General features: G+C 42.5%; 1 protein-coding gene across 1 annotated transcript in view; it reads right to left on the reverse strand.

Moving 5' to 3' along the window:
- The window catches only part of PRKCB (protein kinase C beta), a 364,546-nt gene that overhangs the window by 15,419 nt on the left and 328,831 nt on the right, over window positions 1-20,296 (reverse strand). The window contains exons 14-16 of the mRNA XM_037813650.1: window positions 16,446-16,526; window positions 16,056-16,163; window positions 11,266-11,406 (exon numbers count right to left, since the gene is read on the reverse strand). Of these exons, the coding sequence (XP_037669578.1) occupies window positions 11,266-11,406; window positions 16,056-16,163; window positions 16,446-16,526 (330 nt within the window). The remainder of the gene's footprint in view (window positions 1-11,265; window positions 11,407-16,055; window positions 16,164-16,445; window positions 16,527-20,296) is intronic.

Below are 20,296 nucleotides of genomic sequence, written 5' to 3' on the forward strand. Positions count from 1 at the left end.
ACACCACCTTGGAGTTGTTGTTTTTCATGCCCTGTTTGGGGAGGAGGGGGCACTTTGTGGTTGTTTTTAAGAAACTGCATTTATAAGTAAACAAGAAATAAGCTTTCTCTTCCCCTTTTTGGGTCAGAGGTATATCCCAACCCTTCAAATTCTACTGTCATCATGAAGTCTTCGTGGAGTTGGTATCAGAGGCTAGAGGAAAATCGGTGAGCACGGTGTGGTAAGAATGAGGGATAAAAAGGAGGGAGGGACTTTATATTTATCCTACAGAGACACTCACACATAGAGGAAACTGGGAAGCTATTAAAAGAATGAAGTAGATTTAGATGTGCTGATAGGAAACAATCTCCAAAACATAGTAAGTGAGTAAAAGCAAAATACAGAAAATTACATATGGTGTGTGATGTGGAGCATTTCTATGCTTGTACAGATCCCCTCTAGAGGGACACACAAGAGCAGGTCACAGTGGCTCTGGAAAGGAGAACTAAGAAACCTAGCTAGGGGTCAAGGGTAGAGGAAGACTTTTTGTACTGCTTGAATATTTTACTTTTTCAAGATTTTTTTTTTTTAAGGAGAGAAGATCAAATAATCAAATAATATGGTGAGATCAAGAAAGATTAGCCGATGAGATGAGGCAATTTTGGGTCATTGATGAGATCAATGAGACAAATTTTGGGAGAATGAGGAGGGCAGAAGCCAGGTTGCACTGCACTAAGGAAAGAATGAATTGTAACACAATGGAGACAGCCAGTACTGGCAACTCTTTCAAAAGTTTGTTTGTATGAGAAGTAAGAGGGTGGTAGCTAAAAGTAAGGGATTGTTAAGGTGAGAAAGACTTACAAAATCTATGCGCTGAGAAGGAAGAGCCAGGAAAGAGCCTCAGTGGACACCTGCAGCTTTTGCCTTCCCAGCAGACATTCCCTCTTCTAGTGATAGTACACTTGTCTGGGAGGACCCTCTGCTCCACTCTCTCAAGAGGTTTGGTTTAGAGAGGAGCAGATCCACATGCTCCACTCAAGGGGCCTAGCCATCAGCACAGTCACACGGCACATTGACTGCTGCAGAGTTGGGCATGTGACCCAATATCTTCCAATAAGATTGAGTCCCACTGGCTGGGAATTTTAGGAAAAGGAAGTTCTCTTTTGGCAGGGGTTGCTGAGATCACAGGACATATGTGCTTTGGAAAGCCTTTGGAGAATGATGAATGAGGCCAACAGAGAGGAAAGTAAGCCTTGGACATGGATTTCTTTTGACACTGTTTGAGATCCTGGATCTTGCCATATCTGAATAATTAATTTTTTTTTTTTTTTTTTTGCTTGCAAGTCAGTAAATTTCCTATTGGCAATCACTTGAGCTCTGTTTAACATATAGAGAAACTAAAGACACAGATTAGATGGGGAAGAGGTGTGTAAGGAGATGGGAGAGTGGGTTCAGGAGCAGGGGGAGGGCAAGTCTTACATGAGAGGATAACACTTGTTTGCTGAGACGCAGAAAGAAGGAGGTTGTGAAGGTCAAGATGACTATGCAAGACAGTAAGTTACAGGACTGCCCATTCATGGTTACCCACAGGCCTCAATTTTCTCCATGAAATTTAGTTGGGACTGAAGGAACTGGAACTTTTATAGGGGGACTTCAGAAAAGAAAAGGTTCACAGAAGTAGATTTAGATGTGCTGATAGCAAACAATCTCCAAAATACAATGAGTGAGTAAAAGCAAAGTACAGAAAATTGCGTAGGGTGTGTGATGTGGAGCATTTCTATGCTTGTACAGATCCTCTCTAGAAGGACACATAAAAGCAGGTCATGGTGGCAGGTCACAGATGTGCTTTATCAGCACATCTAAATCTACTTCTCGGGGCCTCAGAGAAGGATTACTTAGGAATGCCATGGGCCCTGCTGAGATTGGAGAGCATGCATGTATGGGGGCTCAGAGGGGTCAAATTACTTGCCCATCTCTACTCAGCCGCTAAGCAACAAAGCTGGTGTTTGAATCCAGGGTCTGCTTAACTCAGGGTCCATGTTTTTTCTGCTTGACCCAGGTGCCTTGGGTCCATTTGCTCATCTTCTTATGTTCTCCCACCCTTGGGTGAATAGCTTTCTGGCATACTGGGGTAAGCGTTACAACCTATTTGACAGCAGAATTCAAGAAGTTGGACTTGAATTTGGTCCACCCACCAAAACCCATCCTCCTATTTAAATCCTGGATTGGACCAAGAGCAGACAAATCTCACATTTGTGCAACTGAGTTTGGGAGATGAGGGAACATACATAATAGTGATCAAAAACATGGACTTTGGAGGTGAAGAAAGGGAGCTTTAAATCAAATCGGCACTAGGACTCACTAACTGTGTGACCCTGGGCACATTACTTAACCTCTCTGAGCCTGTTTCTTTATGTGTCCAGGGGAGGTAATAACAGCACCTATATCACAGGGTTGTTCTAGGGATGCAATGAGATTAAAAAAAAAAATAAGCAGAGTGCTCTGCTCTCTTGTAAAACTGAATAATTTAATAAAACATGCCTGACCCATTTTATTGTTATTGTTGTAAATAGTGTTATTAATAGGAGCCTGCATCTATTAACTGCAGTGCCAGTTTTCTTGCCCTGGTTCTGTTATACTTCCTGTGTCAGTCACCTAGGCAAATCTCTGGGCCTCTGTCTGCCCATCTGTAGAATGGAAGAGTTGAATTTGACTTCTCAGGTATCTTTCAACTCTCGACTTCCGTTATATTATATGCTAGTGGTTATTACCATGCATATCCGGGCAGTTTCATACTCTCTCCCAGCTTATGACCTTCCTTCCCTTCAACCATTTCCTTCTAAACTGTTGGCTTTGTTTCTGGGGGACAGCTTTAACACAGCTCAGAGTCATGTGCCTGGGAAGGGATTTAGGAGCATCCCTTGGCCCAGACACCTGCCAATTTCAACCATCTAAAGAGAGCCTGGTTTGACCTTGTTTAAATGGGTCCTCCATGGGTCAGTGGATGGGTAGACAGAAAGAGAGAGAAACAAACAGACTCCAGGCTGTGGGACCCAGACAACTCGACTATATGTTAGTCGGTATCTGAATGTAACCTAATATTTTTGATCAGGATTGAGATCTCTGCAAACTCCACACCCCGGATACCCAAAGGAACAAATAGAACTGAGTGGGGAAATGCCTACCCCCTAATGAGCCTGTCCGGAGGATCTAATTCCAGACGCTGCTGTGCCCTGCTTCAAGAGGCTCCGCAATGCCTGTCTTTGTCAGCCTAGAAATCAAAGCCATAAGGGACAAGGGAGATGTACATCTTTTAAGAGCCTGCCAATGAATTGTGAAAGGTGTGAATATGCTACTTGTTTGCTGCAATATTTTTAAACAATTTTGAATCATTTGAATTGCAAGAATACTTAGTCTTTTTCTATTATGTAATGGACTGTTAAAAGGTGTTATCAAGGCTTTCTCTTAGTGCCATCACAGTCCTTAAGAGGGGCTCCAAGTGCTTCTAATCTTTCCAAGGGGATGAGGGAGTGCATCATCCAAGGGTCAGGACTTGGATCCATCACCTCCTAGCTGTGAGACTTTGAGCAAATGTCCCAACCTTTCCAAGTTCCATCCCCTCATCTGTAACATGGTGATAATGACACCTACCTCACAGAATTGTGAGAATTAAATGAGGTAATGCATGAAAACAGTGTCTGGCAAGAACTCAATAAATATAATTATAATGTGTTTTTCTTATAGGAAGGCAACATAGGTAGAGGAGAAAGTGAAATGGGATTTGGAATCTGATAGGACTGAGTTCAAAGTATTCTCTGGTTATATGATTTCAGGAAAAACAAAATGCTATCTGCAAAAATTAGATTAACTCCCCACAAAATGCCTGTCTTAATACATACTACTATTTTTTTCCCCGATACACTTGAATAGTACAGGTTTTATGAGAATTATTTTCAATTACAATTAAAAAGGTATGGTTTTCTTTGGTATTGGTACTTTAGGGGAACTAGCTTCTATGTTTAAATAAATCATATTGGGTAAAAGAACCCTTTCTTGAGCCTTGAATTTGGCGTTTTAATAGCAAACATACAAAGGTTACACTTTCTGGCTTCAATTCAGAAATGTCAGCACATCAAACACACATTCAGACGCACACAGAGACACTTACTCATATAGTGTAAAGGGTAATTGGGTTTGGAGGAGGATGTCACATGAACAGAATTGCAGCTCATTAAAGGAGTACTTGTAGCTTTTGACCTGAGCTACATAAACAATGTTTTCAGATGACAGAATTACCAGGAAACCAAGTTCTGTGAGCATAATTTAGTTTCTGAAGCAGTTCAGCGTTTAGACTCCCAGAGGATGTGGGCAATGGTCGGTGATCAGATAACCTATACACTATTTTGAAAACTTAAATGAAAGGCTGGGATAAAGTAGGATGGGGACAAGGGGCAAAGCTCTGTCAGTCTGCAAGATTCTAAGGTTTCGTGATGTGCAGATGCCTCAAATTACCAGGTTTTCTGTAAAACGAAGATGGCAATAGGCAACAAGGACAGAAAGGGTTGGGATCAATCTACCTTTTGGTTTGGGTTCGAGATTGTGAGGCCTGGCCTACAGCCTGGAATGGAAGGAGGGCATGAGTGTACTGATCATGTCTAGATAGTACCAGATGGCTGTCCATGAGACAATGTCAGGATAGGGGCAAAGGGTCTCTGCCCGAGGTCTACGTCTCATCTAGCCATACCCCTTAACCCCTGCCCAGACTAGATTGAGCATATATTGAAACAACCACAGAGCCACGTTGACTCAGGCAGGTCACTGCATACACTACAGCCAGAGACTCCATGTGCTGTCATAAGGCAGGCCATCTTTGGGGCCTACTTATCTTTCACTCTAACTTGCTGCCTCTATGCTGCCCTCTGGGTAAGGGATCCAAGGCCACCTCCTGGGGGCGGCTGGGGCCTTGAGCCCTAGCCATGTGCCCCTCCCTTGTTTTCACAACAAGCCCTGCACTAGGTGTCACAGGCACTACTGGGAACCCCACAGACGAGGGGCGATGGTACTTCACTAAGGGAATTCATAATTGTATGTGAATGCCATCAAAATCTCCATCAGGTAATTCAAATTAAACATACACTATAGCATCATGTGCTACAGATTCTGCAATAAAACATACTTACCCACAGGGTAGTATCAGTGCACTGCAAAATTCTGAGCCAGATCACCCAGGCACAAGAGAACTCCCTGGTTACAGCCTCAACACCTGGAATCTCCTTACCACCACACCCTGTACACTGACATGAAGAAGTACAACCCACTGCACAGCCATGCCACCCAGCACTCTGAATTACTGAAGCTTTTCAAGACATTAGCTCACACTACTCTTCACCAGCACTAAACCCTTGCTACTACATGTCACACTGGAAGAGCAGACACATGGGCAATCTGAAGGGACTGTTCATTCCTCTCTTCCTTCAGGACCTATGAGGTGCCAGGAACTGGAGAAGGGTGGGGAAGTCAAGATGAATACAACCTGGAGGCTCCTACGTGCTATCACTCTCCCCAATTTTACTCTTGCTCCTACAGTAGTCACTGTGACCCTTTTAAAACCAAAGTCAGATCATGCCATTTTCCTGCTCGCAATCCTCTGATGGCTGCCCACCTTAGTTGGAGGAAAAGCCAAAGGATCCCACAGTGGCCTGCACCCTCTGCCCCTCCCATGGCCTCTCTGATCTCATTCCCCTCTCCCCTCTCCCTTGCTTACTCAGCTCAGCCACCTGGGCTCCGTGCTCTTCCTTGAACATACCAGGCAAGCTTCTGCCTCAGGGCCTTCGCACCTGTTCTCACCACACAAACCACTCTCCCCTAGATATGCACAAGGCCCACTGCCCCACCTTCTTCCCATCTTTGCTGAAATGCCATTTTCTCAGTGACACTTTCCCTGACCATTCTATGTCAAACTGACTTCTCCCCACCTGGGCTCTCCCAATCCCCCATCCTGCTTTAGTGTCTTCCATAGTTCATACTGCCTTCTACCATATTGTATATTTTACTTATTATTACATTATCTGCCTCCTCCCTGTAGAATATAAGCTCCATTAGGGCAGGGATTTTTGTCATGTCTATTGCTGGGTCCCCAGCACCTAGAACAGTACCTAGCCTCAGTAAATACCTGCCGGCTAGATGACTCACAGCACCTGACAACGGCTCCACTAGGAGACAGAACCAAAACACACTTGTTTCGCAATCTGCTGCTCAACCCCATGCACTCAGCTACATCCTCTGCTCTCCAGCACACAAACTACCACCTCCCAATCACCACACACTAAAACACTATAGCATTCCCTGTGCATGAACCACATTTCACCAGCACATTCTGTACTAAGCCCTAAACAACCCTTTGCTGCAGCCCTCACCATACTACATGGAATACTGATCACAACAAAATCTGCAATTCAACTCACTGGCCTGCTGCACCCTGTGTTCTACCCCTGCTACCCAAAGGGTGGTCTGTGACCCAGGCTTGTTAGAAGTGCAGACTCTCAGGCTGAAACCCAGCCTCGCTGAATCAGAATCTGCATTCCAACACAATCTCCAGGTGATCTGTGTGCACACACATTAAAATTTAAGAAGTTCTGCTGGCTACATCAGGGCATCTGTAGTGCTAGACTGGACTGGGCAATAATGGATCACAAGAGTCACAGCCCTCCCTCTCCCAAGTCTCACGACTGAATGCACTGCATCTTCAGATCCTTCACCAGCACACTCTACGCTACAGCACATTGTGCAACTGTACAATGCCATGACACTTTACAACTCAGCAGCCAAATTATAGCCCTTTACAAATAAGGTAGTAACTTATACAACAACCAATTTATGTGAGACACCCTGCTGTACATGGAAAAAACACCTGGTGCTCTAATATATTTCCCTAAGAAGTGTGTTAGAACATCCTGCTTTATTGCCATTCATTTATTCATTCATTTATTCAGGAAAAAATCGAGCACTTGTTATGTACTAAACCCTACACTAAGCACAATGGTTCAACAAGGAAAAAGAGAGCAGCAACCTTACAGTCTACTTGAAAAGACAGACATTATATTAAACAAGGAATTGCAACAAAGCATGATGAGTTTGTTGATAGAACACTAGTGGATCCCTACTGAAAAATCAAGAAATGTCTCCCTGAGTGGGTGACGTTCTACTGATTCTTGGAGTGGGCAGAAGCAAGGGAAAGGGCATTAGGCAGCCCAGGTAGGCAAAGGCTCTGCAAGAACAAAGCCGGGAACGGAAGAGAAAGTATGGTGTGTTTGAGGAACTGAAAGAATGAAAGAAGTTCAGGAATATGCTGGTGCTTGGAGTCAGGAGCTGAAACTGGAGAAGAGGCAGAGGCCTGATCTTGGAAGACCTCAAAAGCCATAAATGCTAAGAAGCAATAGACATTATCCTGGAGACAAGAGAGAATCATTAAGGGGGGGGGGGGGGGTAGGTAAGAGAATGACACAACCAGATGCACATTTTAAAAAATTACTCTTGTACCTTGCACAATACACTGAAGCTAGTGTATTTCAATATAGATTCAAACAATACTCAGCACACAGTTCCTTGCCATAATAAAAGATGGCATTGAGAACAACTTTTAAAATCCATTAAAATTATTTTAATGAACTTCCAATAATAGCACCCTTTACTGATGTCTGAATATAATCCTGTTATTGCCCCTTGCTTCTTCTCTCGCCGCACTCAATTTAATAGCGTGCATGAATCAGAAACACTGACAGATACATGCATGCTTTTTAATATCCCGCAAGGCACATGGAACTCTGCACACCCTCACTGCAGGCCTTTTGGAGGTGGCAGACAGATAAGAAGGGGTAGGGAAGGGGAAGTGTGAGTTCCCTGGGTGGGGATGAGGGGCTCCAAGGTCAGGCATCTGCAAGGGAAAGGGCAAATGTGCAGGTTAAATGTAATAGGTAGGTGGTGTATCCATTATTATTACTTCTAATGCAGTCTAAGGGGTTCAAGGGCAGTGCCTGCTTCCACTTACAGCTGGTGGCAGAACATCTTGAAATATTTGATCCAGTCAACCATAGTTGAAAGTGATTGTTAAATCCACATGAGGGAATTCGAGACATTGGCTGGTTGGAAACTAAATCAAATGCAGAACAGCTGAAGAATCTTGGTGATATTTACTAATTATTATCATCTTCTTGTATTACCAACTATAATAACAGCTACCTTTTCCTGAGCACCTTCTATGAGCCAGATACTGGGCTAGGCTTTTATATTCATTATTGCTTAGCTGCGATAGTCAAAATATCTAACCAAAAAAGAATGGACTCTGACCTGTAAATTACCAATACTAATGGGTAGTAGCTAAATATCAGCCTGACTGTGGGTAACCACTACCCCAAAAGTTACAAACTGGCAGTCCACGGGCCACATATGGCTCAAGGATGTGTTTATTTGGTCTGCAAAATTGTGTTTAATTAAAAAAAAATTCTTGCCAACATATTAAAAAAAGTGAAATTTCATAGAAAAATCCAGATTTCCAGCTTCTCATGACAACCGCGAAGATGGAACAATACTAAGCCTACATCCTGGTAGGGCACGGTGCAGGTGATGGATACCAGCTGAGCCTTTCAGCTAGCTCACCTGTTCTCCAGTTTGCCTCTGTCCTCCCCACTCCCTCTTCTGTCTCACATGATCCTCTTCCCTCATTTACATTACCTGCCTGGCCTCTGAAGGCATCTGAAATCTATGACCTGTTCCCAAAAGACACTGCTTCACTGCCCTGACTGGAAAGAGAACCAGTGCTTTCCTATTAAAGAGATTATTCTTGTTACGCTCCTCTGGCGTCTACCTGGCTTAAACTCCTTGGCATTGATTCTCAACCTTGGGCGCACATCAGAAGGCTTGTTAAACTGCTGATCACTGGGTCTCACCCCCAGAGTTCCTGATTCAGGAAGTCTGGGGTGGGATCTGAGAATTTCATTCCTAGTCCTATTAAAGTTCCCAGGTGATGGTGATCCTGCTGCTCCAGGACCACTCTTTGAGAACCACTGTTCTATAGCTATAGAATGAAACTCAAATGCCTACTGGTTTCAGTGCTTGTGGCAATGGGGGAATTTGCAACTTTCCTCTAGCCAAGTGAGGAGAGAGAGTCCACGTTTTGAGATGTCATAAACAGCCCCACAAAAAAACAAGTCATGTCCCACCTCTGAATGATGAACCCACTCTTCTCTATCTGATTGCCTTTTGAACATTCTCCAAATGGTTCAGTAAAAGTGGTGACACTGCCTACAGCATGCAGGGTCCTTCCCTAATCCCAAATGTACATACAGACATTATCCAAAGGAATAGAATTAGCAGGACTTGATACTGTTCTGTCCCTCAAGGACCCTGCTCCCAAGACTTCGAACAATGCATGATACGGCTAACAAAAATGACCACCATTCTTGAGTGCTTCCTATGTATCAGGCACACATTAAGTGCTTTATGAACTATGATGAGCTTCTGATGTGGAAACTATTATCATCCCTGTTTTACAAATGAGGAAACAGAGGTGTAGAGAGGAGAACTAACTTGTCCAAGTTCACCAGCTCTAAAACGATCAAGAGAATCCCACTGAATTTGGGAGAGTCAGCACCATCTGGAACACTGTGCTCAATCCTGTATCTGTATCTTTAGACGGATGATGACTACCTGGAGGGCAATAGGCACTTGAGAGTGATGTCACCTGGGGTATGGTTGCAGGAGGAGGGAGACAGTTCAGTCTGGAAATCACAGGATTCTGGAGTGTAAGATCAGCACCTGCAAATGTCTGAAGGATGTGCCATAGAAAAAGAAAGAGGCTTTAGGTGACAGAACAGGACCCAGCGAGTGGCAGTTCTGGGAATGCTGATTTGATATCAATATATAGATTTGCAACAATTAGAAGGTAAAATTGGCTGCCTCTATAGGTTCTGGCTTCCCGACACCAGCAAGTGTCCAAAGACAGAGAGAGAATTCATCAGGGATGCTGTGATTCTAAGCATTTGGGATGGAGAGGAAGGTGCAGCACCAAGGAGACATAAAAATCACTTGGGAAGTTTCTTTGTTCTAAGCTTTTTGCCCCTGGGCATTCTGATATGCCTCCAGTGGAGTCTGGCTCTCCTGGGTTTGAATCCTCACTTTATCATACATTTGCTGAGCGAACTTGGACAGAGCACTCAACCTCTCTGAGCCTCCATTTCCTCTTTGATAATATGGAATATTGCACCTGCATTGATAGGTTGTTTGAGGATTTAATTAGACGCTACATATGAAATGCTTAGTATGGTGCCTGCCACATAAGTGCTCAAGGCATTAAAAACAATAATAATATCAAAATAACCATCATTACCAAAATCATTTTCTAGATCTTTATCATCCAAGACCCTTAGAATGTTGGGTTTCTATGACAGTATTTATGTTCACTTTCAACCTCAGTCAGTAGTTTTACAACGCATAATAAAGTCACCGGTCTCCACTCTACTTAACCTGACAAAGAAATATCCTCCGAACAGAATCACAGTTCTGATTAAATCAGGTGCAAACTCAGCCTCCCTGATGCTGACAAGTACTCCCTGCTGAGTCTCTGGGGACAGAAAACCCTCCCCATGAGTACATGACTATGGGAAATGTGGGACTTTTATTCTTACACTACAAAAACGTTCCCTAAGCCATACCTATACCCAAAGCTTCCAAGAGGGTCTAAGGTTCAGGAACCACTTCAGCTTCTGCTTCATTCTGTTTTGTCTTGGGTGGGAGCTGGCTGGTGAATGGCTGTCTAATTTACTGATTCAGATGTAGTGTATGTTTCAGAATTAAATTTAAATACTGTTGAGATAAACAACATGACCTTTTCAATGTCAGTATGAAGAGAAAATGACACAGTCGAACCAAGGAAAGAATGAAGGCAAAATTAGATTCTTTATCATAGTCTGAAAACGGATCTGAACTCTGCTCATCAAAGAACAGTTCCCCAAAATTTGTCAGCTGAAACAATTACAATAATTGAATTGATAAAACAAAAACTCAAAATCAATTGTATTTCCTTATGTACAAAGTCCGGGCTGTGTGAATGGAAATCTCCATTTTTTTTTTTTTTAACCTAGTGGCTTTGTGCATAAATGCGAGCACAAAGGGTCTGTGGAGTGGACGCAGCAATGTCGACCCCTCAGAGAACATTCTGAGCACACACAGTAGGAGAGCAAAAGAATGTGCTATGTGTAACCCGACAGTCAGAGAGAACAGTCTACTTACAGATTTTGGCTTATACGGAGGCTGAATCTCTTTGCGTTCAAGTTTCTCCCAATCAATATACCGGAAAAATGCATGCTCTTTGATATCACGTTCACCTTCAGGTCCACAACCCAGACGTTTGCCTGGGTGTTTGGTCATTAGCTTCAAAAGAAAGAGAAAAGTTGCATTTAATGGATTTCGGAAGAAGTAATGTGAAGCACTCACAAACTGTTACTCCGATCAATTAGGAAAGAAAGCACAGTGAAGAGTTCCAATGAATTTTTATTGTTTTGCTTTTCATACCAGCAATAATTTCCCAGCTGAGTCTTTTTAACAGCAGGACCCAACAACAGTGCCTGCTGCTACTCCCTCTGCAGCAAGACCCTTCATGGTTAATCAAACTTAAGCCTGAATGTGGTCCCAAACTTCAAGTTGGAAATGTCACATGATACATTTTGGTTCAAGAAAGTGTTTTTTGCAATTATTGGTGCATTTAAAGAGAACAATTTCAATATCTACAACTCCCCCCCACCACCACCACCACCACCATGCCATGGGAAAACTGGAGTTTGATCATTCTCAGTCAAGGCAAAGGCCACTTTCATTCAGATATTATTTGCATTTCTCAGTAAAGCACTTGTGAAAATGACAAAACAGAAGAAAAAATATTAGTCAAATGGACCCAAGTTTCAAGTAATTACTTTCGGAAAGCTCATTAAATAGTCAAAACCTAGCCCAGCTCATTCCCTTGTAGCACACATTATACTCAGCACCACTGAGGTTTCTTTGGTGCTCCATTTAAATTACTTAATTATCAAAAACCTCCATCTTTGGGTCCCTGAGCTGGTGCTAAATAATCAGATGAATAGATGCGCTGAGATGAAACCAGACAGGCTTCCTCTTGCAAATGAATCCAAAGCAGCATGCGAACATCTCTGATCTCAAGATTTCAGTAAATGCACATAGTAGAGATGGAGGAATTAATGATTTTAAAAATCCAAACAAACAAACAAGCAACCTACATAAAGGTAACCAAAGAGGAAGCAAAAGTGTTTGGAACATACAAGTCCAAGAAACTTCCCAGAGTTGACTTTGATGCCAAGTAGTCCATGACTTTAGAATCCTTAGCTTTTGACCAGGACTTGCCAAATGTGGGGAAATGATGAATCCAATAATTCACACCTACTCATTCAGCTTAGCCAGATTCCTGCTAACAAGATAATTTGTGGTCACAAACTACCTCCCACTACACACACACACACACACACACACACACACACAAAAGCATACACCTTCCACATATGCCTGATCTTTTTGGAGAAAAAAAATAGTTGGGCACTTATGTTCTAAGCTGCTATTTATTTGCATGCATGATCTTACCTGATTCTCACTATAACCCAATGAGGTGCTATAATATTTCTCTCATTTGAATGACAAGGCAGTTGACACTGAGAGAACAACCAACATGAGCCCCCAGAGACAGTAAGTGGTAGAGATGGGACTGGATCCAACCTCTGCTTAATTCCAAAACCTGTGCTTTTAAAAGAAATAGGAGAGCTTTGAGACCTGACTTGGTCTGGAAAGGTTTATGGAGTGTAAGCAGATTGAGCCAAACCTTGGAATTTGTGTAGAATCAGGATGGAAGTAAAGAAAGGGCTGTGAGGTCTTGGTTTGTCATCAGAATAATAATAACAGTGATGGCTTCAGTGTATTGGGCACATGCTAAAGGCTTCCCAGACATTACCTCTCTAAACACCACAACACTTTGAGGCCTCGGCAACTATTAGTCCCATTTTCCAAATAACACAACTGGGTCCAGAGAAGTAAAGTCACTCGCCCAAGGTCACACAGCTAAGTAGCAGAGCCGGGCTTTGAACATATTTGCCTTTTGCAGCACTTTTCTATATGGTCTCTGCATCTTAGGTTTTCAGTATAACGTGGCCCATTTGGAGTTTCTATCTGCTCTAAGCTTGTTCAAAGTGAGAGTGGGAATCTGAGCAAATTTTACTATTTTTTTTTTTTTTTTATGGTAGAAAATAAGGCCCTTAATGGGATGGACATGTATAGGACACTGTTTCAACTGGAAAGAAGAATGTTTTCGATTTCCATCTAACTAGGAGGATGCCCTGTAAAGAAAAGCCACTGCAGAAACATCCAGCACTAATGCAGGGTTCCCTCACTCTGCTCTGATGTGCCTGAAGCAATATGGACAGCAGGATTTAACCACCGTTCCAATCTCTGATCACCTCCCAGATGCATCCCCGGGAGGTGGGGAGGTGCTGGTGCTGCTGTTCAGGGGATAAACTTGGTTGTGCCCTGAAGCATCATCCCTTCTTTTGAGCATCAATCTTGAAGAAAGAGTCTATATTGGACTCATTTCACTCAATTCAGAAAGTTCCCCAAACCCAGTGGTAAGAAAGTCACCCCAGTTAATCTCAAAGGTTATGGGTCTTAAATTAATAGAAATCTGCTCTACCAGGGAAACTGCTAATTGGAGCTGAAGCTTAATGCAGCTGACCTGGAAAATCCTCTCTCCTCCATGACCCACTTAGCACCCCCAGCTGTCCAGGCAGGGCAGAGTCGAGAGGGGGAAGAAAATGAGGGTGTACTGCATTGAGCACCTACTGTGCACCAGCATCATGCAAGGAGCTTGCTCTTATGCTACCTCATTTGATGTTCTCAAAAACTGCTAAATGAGGAGAATTACTCCATTTTTAGACACAAAGAAACAGAAGCATGCAGATGCAAAGGAACATGCAGCCAGGAAGACCATGCACCCAGGAAGTGGCAAGGTCGAGATTTGCAAAGCATCTCTCAATCTCCAAAGTCCTCCACTTTAAAAACTCCTATCCCAGGGGATACAAACCCAAATGTCAAGAGGGGCCTGGCATGAGTAATAGTAATACTGATAACCCAAGGGCTTTTGAGCAGAATGCCAGGTCCCATACTAAGTGCTTTACATGCATTAGCTCATTTAATCATCAGAGAACCCTATGAGGTAAGTCCTATTAGTATCCCGAATTTACAGATCAGGTTGAGCAACTTCCCCATGGTCATATGGCTAATAACGCCAGGACCAGGATTTGAACCCAGATGGAACTGGGCCTTCTGGGGACTTTTACAAATTGGAGATGGCATGCCCCACCAAAGGGGGCCATGGTTTCCATTCCAGCTAACTGTGGCTTTGCAGGAATCAAAGACCGATATGGCAAGATTTTATTTTTCAAGAGAAGCTGTAAAGCTCCAGATCTTTAAAAACTGGCAATTATCAAGCAAATTAAAAGCTGAGTGTGTGACCTCTCCTTACCCCTACCCCCCATTAAAATGACTACAAAGGTCTGTACTGACTTAGTCTGTGCCCAGTTTCTTCTCTAGACCTTGCTTAAGCTCCTAATGAAGCTCTGGGTCTTCACACTCTGTTCCTCTTTTTCCCTCTCCCTGCCTTATACTTTCAAAGAAAATACTTTCATCCAGTTCACTCTAAGACGTTAGGGATGGAGACTAACTTAGCATGTGGCTTCTCCAGGGATATTTGCATCTTAGCCTATGTAGCTGAAACACAAAGCTTCGGTGAGTCACTAAGGCAGTGTGGCAAGGTGCTTTTAAACTGGAAGTGTGGGCCAGCCTGAGGCTGGTCTGCCTGAGTTTTCCAGCTTCCCATCTCCATAGCCATTTTATATGGCAGTTGACTTGGTCAGGAAGAGCTGGGCTGGGTAGTTGCAGCGATGGGACAACTGCAAACAGCCCAAGGATCTGGGGCAGCAGCACTGGTTTAATCAGACACACAGGTGGGAACCCATCATTAAGGCATGGCAACGTTCTAACCTTGAGAACTCACCAGTGCCACTGATTGGTAGGTGAGCTAATGCCTTATAAAGGGACATAGGCCAAATTCTCCGGGGGTTCCAAAGCACTGTTTCATACTTTCATAGAGTCTTAAGAATCTATATAATCTTTATAAATTGTCACTATATAATCTTTATAAATTGTTGAAGAGTTATCACATTTGGAGAATATCTTTCAAGTTTTTCAAGCCACATGGGAATTTTTTCAAAATACAGATGCGTAATCTCTGGGGTAAGGCTGAGATATGTGCATTCGGAAAAAGCACCTCAAGCCATCTTGATGGCAACAAATGTGAAGACTCTGACTTCCAGAGTCTCACACAGGTCACCATAAGCAGCTCCTTGCCTAACACAAGCTGCATAACCAGAAATTCTTACCCTTAAACACATGTCCTGCTTTCTTCACAGGTGCAATCTGCATAATCTTCACGTATAGAAATGTGCACACACATTCAGCCGTTCGTGTGTGGAGGGGGGTGAGGGTTTGGGACAGTGAATTCAGGTAGGTTTATCCAGAGAATCCAATAAACCCAACACCATCTGATATTTTCTTAGAACACAGGTTTCACATTCTTGCTATTAACTAAACACAGAAGGGGCAGAGTCGAGCAGGGTAGCCCGAGTTGTGCTGCAGACCTCTCGAGCCCCTTCCCACGGGCTCCAGCTCTTAGCAAAGTCTCTGTGTTTCCTGCCTCATTCACTCAATAAGCCTTCTGTGCTGGGCTGGAGGCTGGAGCACAGCCAGCAGCCAGACGCCACTGCAGACAGGCCTCCATGGTGCTTTCATGCAGATCAGAAAAAAACTCTCCGTCCTCTGGGAGGTGGCAGCTTGGTGCTAGGGCTTGCGGTTTGGCAAGTGGAGTGAGGGGTGGGGTTCAGGCTCTATTCATCCCCTGGCTGGGTGCCCTCATTCACCACTGCACATGGCAGTCCTGGCCACAAGCTTCAAGGGGCTTGCTTACTCACCCCTTTGCAGATGGCCACAGCTTCCTTGGACATGGACTTTGGATAAGCCACATTGTGTTCCATGATGGACTGGAAGAGTTCATCCTCATCTTCCCCTTCAAAGGGTGCCTGTGGGACAGAGGAGAGGGTGGGACAACAGGGATCCCTGCCTGAACTCCCCAAAATGCCACAAACAAGCAGGCCCAACCCACAAGATCCCCTTCAGGCCGTACTCCCAGGCTTCCTAGGAAAAATGGCCAACAGGCTAGTGAAAACCCCAAGGTGATGGAAGTCATAGAGGTTCAGCTTGTGAGCTGATTAGCAAGCCTACACTTTTTACTAAAGAAACCATGTGGATGGTGGGGGAGGAGGGGGAGGACTTTTCTTACAAATCACTTAAAATTCAATTACCTGCCCAGCCAACATTTCATACAGCAGGACTCCAAATGCCCACCAATCCACGGACTTCCCATAGGGCTGATAAGCAATTATCTGGAAAAACAGAAGGCATTCCATCAGGCAGACTGCAGCTAGAAACGGAAGACGCACTTCTACAGTGAGGGCAGGGCTGTGTGGCAGGCCGGGGACTGCTGCTGGTTGGGGGACAGCTCTTCCTTTGTCACCTGTCTACTGCGAATGATTACAGGGGCTGCCACTGTCCCAAACGCAGGCTGGCGCCTAAAAGAGCTAACAGGGAGCCCGCTACCCACCTCAACTATTTCTTTACTTTAGCTAATCAGGGAAAGACAGACATCCTTTACAAGGCATCTGCAGCAGGGACAAACCTCTGTGGATGTCACATTGCCTTTTCAAGGCACTTAATATGTGCATTATGTTTTTTATCTCCACATAATGGATATGGTATTTTTAAGAAGAGAAACTGCCTTCTCATAAAAGTAATAACATTTATTACGATTTTACCATTTATTTTATTAAAATATAGATAATCTTAGAAAATAAAATGCAAGTCACCCATAATCCTCTATTAAGAGAAAATTTGTAACTAATACTTAGTCTATTTCCTTCCAGACTCTTTTCTAAGATTATATATTAAACTCAGTCTGTGTGTGTTTTAAATATACAATTTGCTAACATGGACCTCTACTGAAGTGTTTCCTTCACTTAAACTTTCCATGCTATTATTTGTACACAGACATAATCAGGTTTTATCTCAGCACTGCATTCCATTGAATAGGGATAACAAAATCTATTTTGTCAATTCCCAATTGACTAGGATTCTTCTGAAGCTGTAATAGATAGCCTTACAGTTAGATATTTGAACATCTCTCCAATTATTTCCTTAAGATAAATTCCTAGAAGATTGGTAGATCAAATTGGTTATAACATTTTTAACAGATATTGCCAAACTGCCAGAGCATAGGGATGTCTAGAAAGGCTGTGTGACCATCCATCTTTCGGAAGGTAGGAGAATAAAACTAGCTGTATCAAAGGGGTTAAGAGGTGATATAGCAAAGGTTAATGACTGAGATTTCAGGTTCAGGCAGTCTAGACTTTGAAACTCTGCTATTTACCAGCCATGATAGTTAATTTCATGTGTCAACTTGGCTAGGTTACATGTTCAGTTGTTTGGCCAAGAAGCATCTGTGAGGGTATTTTGTAGATGGATTAGCATCTATGATCAGTTGATTGCATTTACATCTGACTGCATCTACAATCAACAAAGGAGATTGCTCTCAGCAATGAGAAGAGCCTCCTCATCCAGTAAGTTAGAGGTCTTAAAGCAGAACTGAGGATTTCATTAGTCAAAAGAAGAATACCTGCCTCTTCTTCAGCCAGCCCATTTCTCCTTGGGAATACAACTTCACCTTCATCAGAGTGTCCACCTTGCAGCCTATCCTGCAGAGGAGTTCTGACATGCCAATTCCTACCGTCATGTGGGGCAATTTCTAAAATAAAATCTTTTATTTATATGTATTATATATACATACTCTGTTGATTCTGTTTCTCTGTAGAGCCCTGACTAAGACACCAGCTGTGTGACCTTGGGGTAATTATTTAACTTCTTTAAGCTTCAGTTTCCTCCTCTACAAAATGAAGTTAACAATAACATCTATTTTATGGGGTTTTGTGCAGCTGTACGAGGTGCTATGTGCTTCTCACATTTTATGCCCTCAAAATGTTAGCTATTACTAGAGTGTTCTCCAATTCAGTTACCGCTTGCTTTATACAATAAAGGCATCTCAGCAAACTTGGCTGTTTATTGAACTCCATCTCCCCACCTCGGCTTCCACTCTAAAATCAGAAACACACTCTGAGGAGAATTAACTAAACGAGACCAAAGGGAAAGCTTTCTGTGAGAACACTTCTCATTGAAAGTGTTTTCACACTTTTAAAGTACTTCATGTCTTATTTGATCCTCATGACAACCCAACAGTTAATCCTTTTACAAAGGAAAATAGAACCCAAGGAGACGAAAGAAGTTGCCAGAGGTGAGGTGTTTAGTTAAGGGCAAAGCCAGGATGAGTTCCTGACCTGTAGCTCCTTCCCCTGATCAGTGGGCTCCAGGAGGATGTGATTTCACCAGTAACATAACTCAGGCCTCTCAATACTTACCCGCATCGCAATCAACTGGCAACATTTTTAAAAATTGTGGTATATATAACTAAAACTTGCCATGTTGGCCATTTTTTTTTTATTAAATTCAGTTTTATTGAAATACATTCACACACCATACAATCATCCATGATATACAATCCACTGTCCACAGTATGATAACATAGTTATGCGTTCATCACCACAATCTATCTCTGAACATTTTCCTTACATCAGAAAGAACCAGAACAAGAATAAAAAATAAAAGTGAAAAAAGAACACCCAAATCATCCCCCTATCCCACCCCATTTGTCCTTTAGTTTTTATCCCCATTCCTCCACTCATCCATACACTAGATAAAGGGGGTGTGATCCACAAGGTCTTCACAATCACACGGTCACCCCTTGTAATCTACATTATTATATAATTGTCTTCAGGAGTCCAGACTGCTGGGTTGGAGTTTGGTAGTTTCAGGTATTTACTTCTAGCTATTCCAATACATTAAAGTGTTGGCCATTTTTAAGTGTACATTTAAGAGGCATTAATCACATTCACATTGTGCAACCATCACTACTACGTATTTCCAAAATTTTTCATTACCTCAAACAGAAACTCTGTACCCATTAAGCATTAACTTCTCATTCACCACTCCCTCTAGCCACTGGTAATCTCTAATCTACTTTTTGTCTCTATAAATTTGGCTATTGTAGATATTTCATAAGATATCCCAAAATATTTGTCCCTTTGTGTCTGGCTTATTTCACTTACTATAATATTTTGAAGGTTCATCCACGTTGTAGCATGTATCAATCCTCCTTTCCTTTTTATAGGCAAATAATTTTCCATTGTACGGGTATACTACGTTTTGTTTATCTAGTCATCCATTAAAGGACACCTGTATTGTTTACCCTTTAGCTATTGCAAATAATGTTGCTATGAATACTGGCATACAAGTATCTGAGTTCCTGCTTTCGATTCTTTTGGGTATACACCTAACCGTGGAATTGCTGGTTCATATGGTAGTTCTATGCTCAACTTTTTGAGAAACCTCCAAACTACTTTCCACAGCAGCTGCACTATTTTATAACTGGGACTTTTGAAAACCACAGATATTGGACCCCACAATGCAGAGATTCTGATTCAATCGATTTGATGTGGGTCCTGGGCACCCTACATTTTAGAAGCTCCTTATGTGATTCTAAACTGCAACCAGAGTTGAGAACCAGAGATTATGGAGCTCACGGCACAACAAGGAACTGTGTAATAGACCAAAGTATGACACATGGGAAAAACTCCACTGGGCCCTAAAAAAGGATTAATTTTTAAAGGATTACTTTTTAATTACTCAAGTAATAAACAAATACATTTACCTTGCAAAAAATTTAATTAGATTGAGCTAAATTTCTCTTTATCATGCCCTCACCCTCAGAGGTAACCAATGTTATAAAGTCAGTCTTTAATCTTCCATATTTTCTATGCTTTTATGTGCACATTTGCATACTCACAGAAAACATATAGCAATGTTATTTGTATTGTGGTTGTATCCCATAAGTGGTATAAAATTGTAGTTACCATTCTATATCTTTATTTTTATTCTCTCAGTAATACATGTTTAAGGTCTTTCCATATCTACATATATCTCTAACTTTTGAATTGATGCCTAATACTATCCCACACTATAAATAAATCTTAGCCAATTGCCCATTCCA

The sequence above is a fragment of the Choloepus didactylus genome, chromosome 21, assembly GCF_015220235.1.
Source record: "Choloepus didactylus isolate mChoDid1 chromosome 21, mChoDid1.pri, whole genome shotgun sequence".
NCBI lineage: Eukaryota > Metazoa > Chordata > Mammalia > Pilosa > Megalonychidae > Choloepus > Choloepus didactylus.